The 14,950-nt window shown below is 45.3% G+C and overlaps 1 protein-coding gene across 1 annotated transcript in view; it reads right to left on the bottom strand.

Annotated features, from left to right (window-relative positions):
• RTN1 (reticulon 1) overlaps positions 1-13,731 on the bottom strand; it is a 121,562-nt gene extending 107,831 nt beyond the window's left edge. The window contains exon 1 of the mRNA XM_051621912.1: positions 13,363-13,731. Within this exon, the coding sequence (XP_051477872.1) occupies positions 13,363-13,552 (190 nt within the window). The 5' untranslated portion in view covers positions 13,553-13,731. The remainder of the gene's footprint in view (positions 1-13,362) is intronic.
• Positions 13,732-14,950: the final 1,219 nt, after the last annotated feature.

Genomic DNA, 14,950 nt, shown 5'->3' with positions numbered 1-14,950 from the left:
TATTATTATACCTCAACAGCAATTAAATGGACTGGACTAGAAGGCAACTTCATTTTCACCAATGACAGAGAACCAAGGTCGTACTGCTGTTGAGTACATTAAATGGGTGCTAACAAATCCTACTTGCTAGTGCACTAGCTCTCGGATTTCATGGATATTTTCAAGCTCAGAGTAAAGTGTGCTGATGTCATTGCTCTGCAGACAGCAACAGAAAAGAGTAAGAAGTAAATGCAGGGTTGAAATGAAGCAAACTGACTGTGGTTGTGTGTGTTTTTCCTGACATTAGCTGGAAGTGGAGCTATTGCAAATGAAATTCTGTCCTGTGGGAAAATTTCGTATGATTTTCAATTTTCTTTTCATCTCAAATCAAGAGGAAACAGAAAACCTTCCTATGGAAGGGAAAGCTCCACAGGAAAAATGTCTGGAAATATTGAAACACGTTGCAGCAAATTTAGTAATGTCAGTAGAAACAGCAAATAACACATGGTATTCCCCATAGCTGTTCAGCTGGAAGGGTGAATGCCTTTGCAAAACATAACTAAGGATCCTTCATATGAATTTGAAAGTGATAAACAGGCAGGAAAAAATCCAACCCTGTCTTGATGCACCTACGTAAAAATAGCTGCCCTAGATTTTGCAGGAGAGAGGAATGACTTTTTGGAGTCTTAGCCTGAGACACCCCTCAAAAGGAGTCACTGATGATGAAGCTGAGACCCCTTTGGAACAGCCTGGCACTGCCTGGGTTGCAGCAGACCCAGACCTAGTTCAAAGGCAGCTGCTGGGGCCTATTGGTAAGACCCTTCACCTCACTGTGCATCAGTTGTCTCATCAGCAAAACAGTAACAAAGGTATCTACTTGCTTCTGCCTCCCCAAAACACAACCTAAGGAACAGCAGCTTAGCCTTGCATTCTGTGCTTTTCACCACCTCTTGGAAAGCAAAGGATGATGTTGGCAGAGCTGGGCAAGAGAAAGCAAATAGAAACAGAGATGTTAAAAAGCAAGGCTCCAAGTACTACAGTCTTGCTGAACTCCTAGTTCCAGTAAATACCAAAGACCCAAGCAGGCTATGTGCAGAGGAAGGGGAAAACTGACTCCTAAGAAAGTGCTGGAGGATGTGGCAGTTCCATTTCCAAGATGTTGCTGATGTGCTGAAAAATCCCTTTTCTGCTCATTTAGCACAGCTGGAACTTTGCTCAAACGAAACCCTCCCTGTGAAATATTTTTTTGCAAATCAGCACATTCTGCAGCACATTTTTCTTCCCTTGGTGGGGAGGGAGGCGTCAGGAGTTACCACCCAGCTGTGATGACACCTCGTAGGAATAGTCAGAAGAAATTCCTGAGATCCTTATGGCTGAAGTTCAGGCTTTGACTGATACAGCAGAGGGACCGTGTCCACTTGCTGCTAAGCAGCTGCAGGCAATCATCTGCAGGCTGAGATGGGAAAACATGAAACATATTTTATGTAATGTCAGACTAAGAGAGCAAGTGGGAGAAAAGGGAGTGACTGAAGCAGCACTTCTGGGACCAGTTCACAGAACTGTGTAGGAACAGTTCAAGATCCATCCTGTGCTGATCACCTTGTCTTGATGACAAAAGAAAAAGAAGTGGAGCTATTCTGTGTGTCTCCCTACTCTTAAGGGTGCAATCAGAGCATATCTCCAGCATTGCTATTAGCATTCCTCCACCAAAGGAATCTCAGTAAAGTATTGAGCTCACATTTTCAAAGATGATGCTGGAAGGCTTCCCAGATTATATATTTTCCTCTTTAATGTGTACCTCTGAGGATAATGCTAATCAAGGAAGCAGCAAAAGTGGTGAAACATCCTCAGACCCAAGTTGATTTATTAATAGTGGTTGCATTATTCTCACTCAGAGAACAATGCCAGTATCCCAAGCTTCCAGAAAAAAAATCTCATTTGCTGGTAGGTTATCAAATACAAGCTGACAATCTACTTGCACAGCAGATATGCATAAGTGCAGTGCACAGTGTGATTCATCTGCAAAATATCTAGCATGCTAGATGTTTGATTTAAAGTAGGTTAGAAGAATGAGAGAAGAGGGAAAGCGGGGAAAAGAAGCCCAAACTCTGAAAAATCCTATTAGGTGGTTGAGTCACCATCCCTGGATGTGTTTAAGGGTGGTTTGGATGTGGTGTTGGTGGATGTGGTTTAGGGGAGAACTTTGTAGAGTAGGGATGATGGTTGGACTCAGTGATCCCAAGGGGTTTTTCCAACCTGAATAGTTCTATGATTCTGTATCTTTTATTTTTATTCCTTGTAGAGCCTTCTCTCCTCAGGTTGCTTTTGAATAGACTTTGGATGGCATAGGGATGGACAACCATATCAAAATACATGCAGCTAGACATATTTTACAAATGCTATCTTCATGGCCTAGCAGATCTACCAAATATTCCAGGGATTATACACGGTCTGTTTACCATGCTCAGAGTGAGAGCAGATTGCTTATATTTCACACAGCACAAATCCCCAAGCCTGTCTCTTTAGCTCTGACCTGAACTTCTACTACACAACAACTAAATTATAAAAGCTAATGTCAGAAAGGCTTTGAAGGAAAGAAACAATCCCAAATGGCAACTGGCAACTGTGATGGATGCTCAGATGATCCACCGTAATGTCCAGTGGTATTTTTTAGGATAGGGGGGAAAAAAAAAGCAACAGAAAAAAAATGTGCATGACATGGCATTTCTAATATAAAATAGAGGACTTTGCAGGCCAGAATTAGTGCTTTTAAAAGAGAATTTATCTGTATTTGGAATAAGTGTCCTACTACAAAAAAAGTCAAATGTCCTACCATAAAAACAAATGTAGACAAGGTAAATTTTAAACAGTGTAGCCAGCCAAATCAGAAGAAACATACAAATTTGAAAATATATACACTGCTTCATAGATTCCACTATTTTTTTTTAATATTCTTTTAATCCATGCACCTCTCTTGGAAAGAATTTTTGTCTGATGGCAAGTTTCTCAAAAAAATTTAAATTTCAGGAAATTTGCTCCTTTTTTCCTGACATCAGCAGCCACAAGTCTGCATTCTCAAGGACAGAGTTCCTGTTTCACCCATGTAAAAGTCATCCTGTTTTTACTCAGTGACTCCACATCTGTGCACGCAACCAATTATTTGCTTGCTTGACTTTTCCATCCTGTGTGCAACGTACACACATTAAACACACATGAAACTTTTAGAGAATCAGGCACCACCTACTAAAGATCTATTTCAAATTATTCAGCAATATAAAAATCTTCTCTTGCCCGTGACCAAGTTGCCACTTACCAGCCATTTTGAGAAAAGGATTTCTGCTAAGTGAAAGTGATAAACAGAGCTACTGCAACTTGATGGTCTTTCCTAAACCATGTGTTCAGAGGAGGTTGACTCCTCTGGGACTTCTCCTGACTCTCACACATCATCTTGAAGTTTTGCCTTTGGGCTCAAAACCTTTCCTACAAACTAATTGTGGTCTGAGAATCACAGACTTTCAGGATAACCAGGAGGTTCTGAGAAATCAATTGTATGTTCAACCACAGTGATACTTTTGCTAGAGCAGTAGAGAAAACAGCAATAACATGAATGCTGCATTATGACTTTTTTAAAGAACTGCAAAAGCTTCATAAAAGAGCAATCAGCTTTAGGTCAGCCCCACATCAAAGGCAACTGTCTCAATTCAAGTTTAGTGCACAGCAATATTGCAGTTTAGAGCGTCTATTCAGTCAATGATGTTTACCAAAGATACAAACCTTTGTAATAAAAAGGAAAGAACCCCAGCAAACTGGCCAACATGGTACACCCTCAGACAAAGATAAGCACCAACCAGAAAATGAAAAAAGGGTGAGCAAAATCGTGATGTGTGTTTTTATAACTCTTAGAAGGGGCAGGAAAAGTCATTTCCCTTTTTCCTCCAATCGGTCTGCAAATAAATTGTGGTTACTGTTCCTATCACACAGCTACACCTGCACACAGGGTAGTTAAGCCTCCAGTTTAGCTGAAATGCACATTTAATTTCCAGTGCGCTGCATTGTGCTTCATTGCTGAAGTCAACAAGAATCAAAATATCCTGAAATGCAAAACGTTTCCTACGCACATGGGCAGCAAGTGCATCTCTTCTGCCTCTAAATTAAGGACATTAAGGGAAAGACCTAATTAAGACTTAGAGGAATTCAGATATCAGTAGTCAGCGAGGAGATGGTAGCTGTGAAACCTCATTGCACCCTCCCACAAAGCACATGGGGGTTCTGCTCAGTAAATCAGAGCAGAGATGAGACACTGTGCTGCTCCCCAGGTCTGTCTGCTCCAGGTTTTCACCTCCTGCCCTGTCTGTGGCCTCGGTGCACGTTTCTTGCTGCCCCGAACACAGGTGAACACCTGCACAGCAGTGCAGACTTACAGCAGACTTTTGGCTTTACTCAGGATCCAGCCCTTTGCCCTGCCCATGAGTTTGGGATTAAAAGTATTTCCAAGCAAAGCTGCTCTGCTGCTGTGTGTGTGTGTCAGGACCTGTGTGGGGTGAAGGACTCCCCACCTCCCTGGCACAAAAAATGCTGGCTTTGGTGGATGTAGGCATCCTTCCTGCATCAGCCTTGCTACCTCCAAGTTGGGGGGCAGGATTAGGCCTGTAAATGGCAAAACTCCCTTGCTGATTGCAAGTCATAAATGCAGCCTGTGTCTCCAGCAATTTCTTTACAAGTGCCCCTGAGTGCTTTTGGGAGCAGTGTGTGAGGAGCCAGGCTCAGCAGAAGAAAATCAATACAAACTCCAACAGCTTGGGCTGTCTGCAGCCCCTCTCTGCACAGCTGTGCTGCAGAGGCTGCCCAGGGTGAGGGGTTTTAGGGTTTTTGGTGGTACAGCCAGTGACAAACACAGCACCAGCAGGGAAAGGCTGGAGATGTTGTTCAGATCTGTAACTTGTGCATTTGAGGCTTTGCAACGTGCATGTGAAGAGCACTTTGATGGGGTGAGGGACGGTCACCCCAGGCTGTGAGGCAGAGAGACAAAGCCCTCTCAACACTGGCAGTGAGAGGCTCCTGCCCAGTCCCACGGCTGGAGGCTGTGTCCCCTGGTGCCACAGTCCCTCCTCCTCAGCCACGGGGCTCAGACAGGGCTGCCCCCATGTGCACCTGAGACATGGGCTAATATTTGCACAGATAAAGCAGCTGGGAGCAGAAGGCTTCCAGCCTGACAAGGCTGCCCTGTGCATCTTTACTGACCACAGTTAAGAAGCCCTTCAACGTCTTTAGATCTACCAGCAATAAATCAGCTGCAGTTAATAAATTCAGCACTGCTGAAAAATAAGATGTAATTCATGCCCTGAACGGCACAGTAAAGCCTCAAGCTGACATAACTCTGCAGGTCTGCAGAGCCACCCCAGTGCAGAGCATCCTCCTGAGCTCTGTCCTCACTGGTACCCAAGCAAACACCCTGCTGCAGCACTGCATCCAGGCTGGGAGTCACTGCTACACGAAGGAGATGTTGGGAATGCTGCAGCTGTTAATGGAACTGTCTTGAAATCATCTCTGAAGAATCCGATACCTTTTCTGATACAAGTTCTCATGATAACTGGAGGCTGTAACAAGGGCAGGCATCTCATTGCAGCAGTGAAAGAATTAGTCAAAGACCCCTTTTAGCAGCTGTTATTTAAAGAAGATGAAAAGTTCACTTTTAAGGAACATTAAAGTATAAAGCCAATGCTTATGAGATAACACCTTAATATTTGAGATAGGCTTATAAAGGCTATAATAATTTCCAACCATTTTTAGTCTCACCTGGACACACACAATAAATCAAAATAAACAACAGCATTATAATGATTTTTATTCCAAGTTTTCAGTGTCTTTAAATATTAATTTTCACAGTGCTGTAATGAGATAGGTAAGTGCTGGTGCCTCCATTTTCCATACAAGTGACCTGAAGCAGTCTGGTCTAACAGGTAATAAAGCAAATTTATCCATGATATATCTTCTACTTCATTTCTCCCTGAATTCCACAAAATACATGCTCAGCTTTATGCATATCCTTAAGACCATCCTGATTTTTTTTTAATCTGTTAAGAATGTGCTTATATTCTCAATAATTAGGACCTTAAATATTTTCTTGAAACTAGGAGAACTGAAATAGGAGGACTGATTAAAGTCCCCTTTATTTTGAGTCTTGTCTTGCAGGTGAGTTCCAAGAATTTATTCTCACTGCTGAAGGTGCAGGGTTTCTTAGAGAGACAGGCTGACTGTAAACCAGAAGTGTCTTAAAAAAACAACAAGATTAAATGCAGGGTGTGTTCCTGAGTGCTGAATCATACCAAGTCTACAGCAGCACATCTATTTACTTCCCCTGAATTAGAAAACTAATCACAAATAATGATTTACTACTTGAAACATGGTTTGCTATGTGATGGCCTTTTCTTTAAAAAAAACACAAAACCAAAACAAAGAAAAAACACACCAACAAGCAACCCAAGAAAAACAAAAACCCCTAGAATTTTGTAAGCAGCCCTGATCTGGCACTAAGAGAACAGGACATGAAAAACAGACACAAGGACATAAATGCTACATTAGAAATGACAAAAGCTTAGTGCATACTTGGGCCATTTAGGAGGTACCAACTACTCAGGAGGGAAAGTAAGGCAAGAAGCCACCCAGTTACAAACCTCCCTTTCCTGTTGATGATGTGGAGCTGCAGCATAATTCCTTGGGTATTTCAAGAGCTAAAGTGTTTTAGCTCAAAGTTCCTGAAATACCCAAGGAATGCGCACAAAATAATTAGGTGTCAGGGCCAAATCAGGCCCCTAAAGCAAAGCCCTGTGGAGCAACCTGTTATCTTTTTCTGGGACAGTCTGGGAAGACATGATAGACAGACCTGTGGGATCTGCCTACACTTTTCCAGCCATACTGTGCCAGGGATGGCACCCAGACTTTTGCTGGGGTTGCCATCCCCAGACAGGCTGAGAGCACAAATTGAGTGTGCATGTGCCCCACACACTAGAGTCTGGGGGAAAAAATGATTTAAGACATGTAATTCAATGGCATTTTCCAGAGCTGCAGAAAAAAGGAGGCAGATGTGCCTCCCACGACCTTGACACCAGTCCAGGAAAGCCTCACTGCCCAGAAAATACTGCAACACACAAACCCCAAAGCTTGCTGCAACTGGAACATCCAAAGCCTCTCCTTCATGACATCCTCCTCCTCCCCAACCTCTCCACCTCAGTTCCTTGCCTATAAATAAAACATTTCATTACTGAGTGATGAAGATTAAAATAAGGTAGGTGAGTCACTGTCCCTGGTATTACTCTGCTCTTTCATCTGCCTCATCCTCTTCCTCAACCCATTTGCAGCCCTGAAGGCTGAAGAAAATCCATCAGCATGGAAAGCAGGGATGGAGCTACCTGCATCCCTATGGGGAACAGGGCAAAAACATCTGCATTTTGAGCTGTATGGAGCTGAGGATTACATTGCTGCACAGATTTTAATCCAGGAGATTTTATGCATCTCCATTATCACTTTTCATCCCCAGATGCAGAAAACTGGCCATAGGAGCCCAACAGGAGCCATTGCTCCTACTTTACCCAAGTGGGAATAAAGGATGATATTTCAACAGGAACTTTATTTAGGTGACTGAATGTCAGCTGTAACAAAATGGTCACTTTGTCAAGCTTCATCAGAATTACTGGAATAGAAGGATCCAAAATAAATCTGCTGTGTTTCTGTCCCTCTCTGCAAAATCTGCTTGCACTCACAAAACCCCAGGGGATGGGGATAGCCTGCACCAAATGATCTGCATCACCCTCACTCCCATCAGTACATCAGAGGTTTTGAGGGACTAATCCAAGGAGCAGGGAAAAAATACATTTCTCTAAGTCAGGAAAGACTAAAATGACAGTAATAGAATTGGAGTGAATATACATACTCTTCCAAAGTGAGATTAATTTGGCCTCAGTTGGCTCAATCTGAGCAGGATTGCCTGGCAGATGAGGACACATTTCCAAAAAGCTGCTTGGGCTCCACTGTGCTTAGGCCAGTGAATCCAGCCTATCAAGACTCTTACTACAGCAACTTCAAAAATCACGTTTTTGGTCTTGGCCTTTGCAGAACACAGGGCCTTGTGTGCCATGGATGCTTAGGGAGGGGGAGCTCTTGCCAAAGCAGTACTTTGAAAGGGGTGGGAAGGCCACAAAGAGCAACTGAGCCAGTTGCCTTGGGGAACCTGCAGCAATTGGTTGTGCTCTGACATCCCTAAAAAGCATCAGTGCCAAACCCAAGCAGTGCAGGTGCTCAGGACCATGCCCACTTCTCTGCACCCAGGTGAACCACGGGGCTCTCAAGCTGCCTGAAAACCACTAAAAACCTCCTTCATGCTGAGGTATAAAGCTGCCAGTAATTCACTCTCTGCAGTAACTGGAGAGAAACAATAAACAGAGGTGTACAGGGGAAGAGTTATCAGTACAAACACAGGCTTGTGCTAGGAGCACCTCACTGCAGTTCCTTGCAGGTAGGGGGTTGGTGGGTCAGTTCATGGTGAGGGCACATGAGTACACCGCATATCTTTTCAAACTCAATCTCTAAAATTCATGGGAATTATAAAGTTTTTTTGTTTTGTTGGTTTTTTTTTTTTTTAAATGTCTTTACTAAAAGCACTGAACCAACAGTCTGTCCTCGCCATGGAACAGCAGGAACCAGGACCACTCATGGTCCTGTGTGCTACACCTACTCCCATCAGTGCATGAAACATCCTGGGATTTGGTATCTCACTGCTCCTCAGTAGGCAGAGGCTGTTCTTCAACTCATCCACCTCATCCAAGCATCTTCTAGTCCCTCCTTCTCACCTTGTCTCACTGGCACACATCACATGGGTGCCATTCAGTCCCATAATTATAGGACTTTCCTGCCACTGAGGCACCCCAGGGGAATTCAAACCAGCTCCCAGCTGCTGTTCCAGAAGAGTTCCCATAGGCCATGTTTGTCATCCCATTGTGTCCTTACAGACATATCCCAGTTATTAATGCCATCTCCTGTGGCACTGGCCACCTCTCTTTTGGGCAGCTGGAGCCCACCAGCGTCCTGTCTTTGGAGGCAGCTGGAAATGGGCCAGGATTGCCAGGGATGTCCTGACTTCTGTGGCCAGTCTGAAGGCAAAGAGCATCCTGGTGTGAGTATCAGCAGGCAGGGCTCACTGGCAGCTCTCTCAAACCTAGCTAGATGGATGCAGGGTCATAGCACTGCTGCCTGTAAATCACCCTAGACACCCACAGATGCACAAGGCTGCATACAAATTCCCAGATCCTGACACAGGAATCACCATTGGCATAATTCCAGCTCTTTTCCTCCTCTTCTTCCTCTGTGCACACCTGCACCATGGTGGCACAGTCCATTCTTACATGTTGCCATTTCTCTGAAGGAAACCATATGTATTTATCCCGGGGAATGCCTGTGTAATATTTTTGAAAATCATTATTTTCAAGGAGTTTTAATCACTGTTGGTGTATAAAAATAAATAACAGAATCTGTGACCAGATGGTGTGTTGGGTGACACAGGGCTCTCTTCACCAACATGCAACTCCTCACCAGCCTTTCAGGACTGCTTCAGTCTCCAGTCCTTGAGAGAGCTAACTACAAGCTCCTCTCACCCTGAACCAAATTCATCTTTGGGAAGGAGACGAACTCTCCATTGGAGGGAGATAAACATTTTCAGCAAAATCCAAAGTCCAAACATAAAAGCAAGAGAAACTGTTTTGTCCCTGTCCAGAAGGTAAAGGATTTGATCTTCATTGAAGCTCTGCAGGAGGAGAAACAGATGTGGGACCTGCAGCTCCTCATTGCCCTGGCTTTGCTTGAGAAGTCTCTGAGCTTTCCACTCCTTGTGGGAATTTTTTTCTGCAGTCCCAATCACTGCTGATTTTGGTTGATCTGAAGAATGGGGAGTGAAATTCATTGCTTTTCATCATTCAGAAACCACTCACAAGGTTTTGACACAAAGCCAGTTTGGCTCAAAGCCGGGCCCACAGCCAGCTTGAAATTATTCCTGAACCTTTCAACAATCCCTGGCTGGTTTTCAAACTTAAAACAAAAGCTGAGATCAGGGAAAGTTTGCAAATTTTTAGGTTGTATAAGAAAAGTTCTCTACAACTTGTGATAAACTCCCACCATTGATTTTCAGTTATTTTCATGCTGGGAGGATCTCTCAGTCTCAAAACCCTGCTCTGGCCTCAAAGAGCATAACCTCGTCTTTCACAAAAGGACTGGTCTGACATGTGTAGAAGAATCCTAGAATCATTGAATGGTTTGGGTTGGAAGGGACATCAAAGATCATCTAGTCCAACGCCCCTGCACAAGCAGGGACATCTCCCCCTAGACCAGGTTGCTCCAAACCCCATCCAATCTGGCCTTGAGCACTTCCAGGGATGGGTCAGCCACAGCTTCCCTGAGCAACCTGGGCCAGTGTCTCAGCACTCTCACAGTGATGAATTTCTTCTTAATGTCTGTCCTGAATCTCCCCTCTTCCAGCTTAAAACCATTACCCCTTGTCCTATCACTACACACCCTTGTCCCAAGCCCCTCCCCAGCTTTCCTGGAGCCTATTCAGGCACTGGAAGGTGCTCTAAGGTCTCCTTGGAGCCTTCTCTTCTCCAGGCTGAACAACTCCAACTCTCTCAGCCTGTCTGCAGAGTAGAGGTGCTCCAGCCCTCTGATCATCTTCATGAAAGATATGGGATGTGTTGGGAAACTGCCCAGTAAACATACCTTCCAGTTCACCCTTGTTTGGATGCTTTGTTCCTTGTCTAAACTGTCCCTAGATGGCCCATGGTATAGGAAGTGCTGTCATTTTATGGCAGTTTATGGCAGTGTTGTAAGATGCTGGAACTAGGTACCTCTTTCTGGGCCCATTCCTACAGCTCAGGAATACAGGAATAGTTTAGGAACAGGAATACCTCTCTCAGCAGAAGAATCAAAGTTTTCTGAAATACTTTACAGTTTTAGGTATTCAGCAATATGACAGACCTTTTCTCAGCAATTTAAGAATATTTAGTCACACAGAGAGAACAGGGAAATTATTTACTTTCCCCAGTGAAGGGAGCAGGAGCTGTAGCTGTCTAAGTAATGTGGATCAGAGACAGGTGCTGCAGCCACAAACCAAAAAGGAAACTGCATGAGCAGGACTGCAATGTTTGGGATGTTGCTCTGCCTGCCATGGTCTGCTAAACACACACAACCACCTAACAGTCACTTTATTAAACAGGGACAACAAAACAGGAAATGTTTAATACACATTACTACTACTCTTGTGATATTACTAATTTGACAGTCTGTCAATCTACAGCTAGCAAACACCAAAAAGTATCTGTATTGCTCACTTTATCTCCACCTTGCCACAGTCTGACACATGTAAACAAGCATGGCCAAAGCCCCCTTTCAGAGGGCTCCAAAAGCCAAAAATTATTTTCTTTGCTTTTCTTCTCCATTTCTTTCTTCTTTCTTTCTTTCTTTCTTTCTTTCTTTCTTTCTTTCTTTCTTTCTTTCTTTCTTTCTTTCTTTCTTTCTTTCTTTCTTTCTTTCTTTCTTTCTTTCTTTCTTTCTTTCTTTCTTTCTTTCTTTCTTTCTTTTTCTTTCTTTCTTTCTCTTTCTATCTATCTATCTATCTATCTATCTATCTATCTATCTATCTATCTATCTATCTATCTATCTATCTGTTCTATGTTCAATAAGCCTGAATCTACAGAGCAGGTTAAGCCTGAAGAAGCCTTCATTAAATGTAAGCAGTACCACAGTCACTCAATTTAATGGGGATTAACACAAATTAAGAAACAACCCCTCTTTGTTCTGTACACTAAGGTTCAGCATGGCCATATTTTGATCCATCAGTGAGCAACAAAAGCTCACAAGATCCTTTCTCCCTCCTTCATGTCATTATAATGTTGAGGCAACCCTACCTGGAGAGCGCAATCCTGCCCCTCTTCACACACACCTAGAACATCCTGACATGACAAGCCATTTGCCTCGCTCTGGAGTAGAAAGTCACGTTTCACAACCTACCACTCAGCTCAGCGAATGAGCAGCACATCAGCAGAACAGCTGCCTGCCCAAAGCTACAAAGCAGCACAACATTTCCCACATCAGCCGAGCTCATTTTACTACTGAACTCAGTAGCATCGAGCAAACAGAAAAGCACCAGGGGAAGATCCATGTCGAGAGCACACACACACACACTCACACACACACACTCAGACCCTGCAAAAGCCATGCAGATGGGTAGCAGTGGAATAATACATGTAGTCACGCAGACTGTGTTGTTTCTGGCCAGCTCCTCTTTGTGCTGATTGACTGGAGGGGATTAGAAAGGACTCGGCCCAAAAACGCAGTTCCTAATGCTCCTGCAGCTATTGCATAACAGAGACCAATTCCTGTCCCAAGCCCTGACCCTCAACTTACTCAAGACAAGTTTAATGCTGTCAGGCTGCCTAGTGGAAACATCTACTTCCCAGAGAAGAGGAATCTAGATTCCACCAGCTTTCCCAGGGCTGAGTTATTTGGTTATTTGGGTTCCCTGTTGGGCAGCAGTGGGAAAGAAAGTGGGGAAGTGTAACCAAGAGCAAAACAGAGTTATTTCTCCCAAAACATTTCTACCAGGAGCTCTTGGAACCTGAAGCCTTCTGAGGTTCATTAATAGATTTATAACTGCTATTAATACATCCATTAAAGAAATGAAGACTAAACCAAAGGAGATTGACTCCATTCCAAAAGTAAACTGAAAATCAATGACCCTGCAGACCCCAGCTAAAGTAAATGCAACTTAAGTCAAATACACCTTAAAAAGCAAAAGGAGGAAAACACAGTAACCCAAAAGTCCACCGTTAAATGGAAGTGCCTCAAAAGCATGCAGAAAATACACAAACACCTCAAAACAGGCACTCTTTTAAAAGCTAGATGCTGAAATAAGATAAGGGGCCATGCGGGAATTCCAGGTGTATGGGGAATGGCCAAAGTAACTCCTTTTGAGGTCTGTCACTGCAGGTGCGCACAGGTGTACCACAAATGAGGACAGCCCCATCAAGGCAGGTGAAATCAAATGCCCTCCACCATTTGACTGAAATGTGGATGTTCTGTGCCGAGCAAACTGCAAAGAGCTACTGTAGGGAACTTGGCCAGGTCCTGCATCCCCCCTCCCCCACTTCAGCAAAAAAAGATTATTTGCAAAGGCTGCAATTGCTTGTTATTTTCTGTTTCCCTACGTGCACTCACTAACTCCTTAGTAATGTTTCCAAGCAGCCAGGCTGGAATAAGAACCAGGGAAGGGACGGCAACGAGTCAAGCAAGAGATGCCAGGGCCCCTTTGTTGAGCATCCCTGGGTACCCCTTGCCTTTTACCTGGGGATGCAGTCGCCATGGCAACGGGCGGGTGTTCCCTGGCGGAGCCGAAAACCAGCTGTTCCCGCTGCTGAGCCCCGTCTCCATCCCGCAGCGGAGCCCCAGCTCCATACTGGTCCGCCCCGTCTGCAGCCCAGTGTACCCCAGTGCCCGCCAGCAGCAGGTCCTGGGGGTCCGGCGGGGCTGACATGCTGCCTGCAAGGCGGCCGCTGGTCTCCGGCTCTCGGGCTGCCGCGGGAACCACCGAAAAAGCTGCGGTGGCCGCCGAGGGCTGGAGGTTGCTGCGGCCGCGCTGGAGCCTGGCCGGCTGCGGGGACTCAGAGCCGCTGCTGCTGCTGCTGCTGCCGCTGCTGCTGCTGTATCTCCACTAGCGCTTATTACGCAGGTGAAAATGGCTTGTTTAGTTGGAGCCTTCCAGCCCTTGCGTCACCCTGTGGCTGGCATATCACAGGGCAGGAATCTGCCAGCCTGGCTGCTGCTCTCCCCCGTTTAACTGCTTCAGCAGGGTAGGCATCGGCTTGTGCCTACAGAGGAGCAGATGCCTCCTTGCAGGCAGGCACACGCCTCCCTCTGCCGAGGGCCCCCGGCAGGGCGCATCCCCCTCTCCTGCATCCCTCCTCTCCAGAGCATCCCACCCGGCGCCGCAGCCAGGCACAGCACCGCGCCCGCCGAGGGGAAGCTGCTGGCTCCTCCTGCACGTCCAGCCTTGGCGGAGGGGGGAAGCACATCCTAAAAGCCCCCATTGCCCCCTCTCCCCCAGCCCAGCGCAAGAAGCCGCGCTCTGCTCCCGAGCACCCGGGTTTGTTTACCCCGTTGGCTCCTTTTTGTTTGCAGCCAGCCAGAGAGATGATCACAGCTTAGTGCATCTAAATGGCACTTGTCATAATAAACTCACAGCAGGTGTCTGTGTGCCTTTCTTTTTTTTCCTTTCCTTTTTCTTTCTTTTTTTTGGTGTGCCATTCTATCTGCTTGCTCAGAGAGGTGGTGTGAACTCTCAGGGATCCTTGCTGTTTAGCAAGACCAGCAGTGGCATGAGATACAGCAAAGGGACAGGGGAGGATCTGTGACACTTCCCAGGTGCACTGGGAACCAGTATCCTTGCCATCCTTTCACAGATGATGAAACAGAGTCAGGTAAATGATGTGGGACCACTCCTGCGTTGCATGGAACTTGCTGTCCTGCAGAAGGACCTCTCTCTTGTGATGGGATGAGTCAAGCTAAAGAGTGGAATAACTGCACCAGCCCCACCTGGCTCTTTGCCTGTTGCAGCAGCAGATCTCCAGCTATGGTCTCCATGTCACAGCACCCCGAGGCATCCTTCAGACCCTCTCCAAGATTCAGCACTCTTATGCTTGGGTTTGAAAACTTAGTGTGTTTCCACTCTGTCCACAAATTGGGGAGGAAGTCCAGGATAAGCCCACAATGCAAGAAGAAGAGCCTCAGAAGTCATGTCCAGCATTTTAATTTTTGTTATCTTCCCAGGGAATCACCATCCTTACCCTCTATCCAGTCCAGGATCTATTTCTGGGAGCTGTTCTCCTGCTGCCTGAACCCATGCTGTTCAGTCCCAGCTCTCCATGACTCTTCA

Source organism: Apus apus, chromosome 5 (genome assembly GCF_020740795.1).
Source record: "Apus apus isolate bApuApu2 chromosome 5, bApuApu2.pri.cur, whole genome shotgun sequence".
In the NCBI taxonomy this organism is placed as follows: Eukaryota; Metazoa; Chordata; class Aves; order Apodiformes; family Apodidae; genus Apus; species Apus apus.
This window is presented reverse-complemented; position numbering and strand designations above follow the sequence as displayed.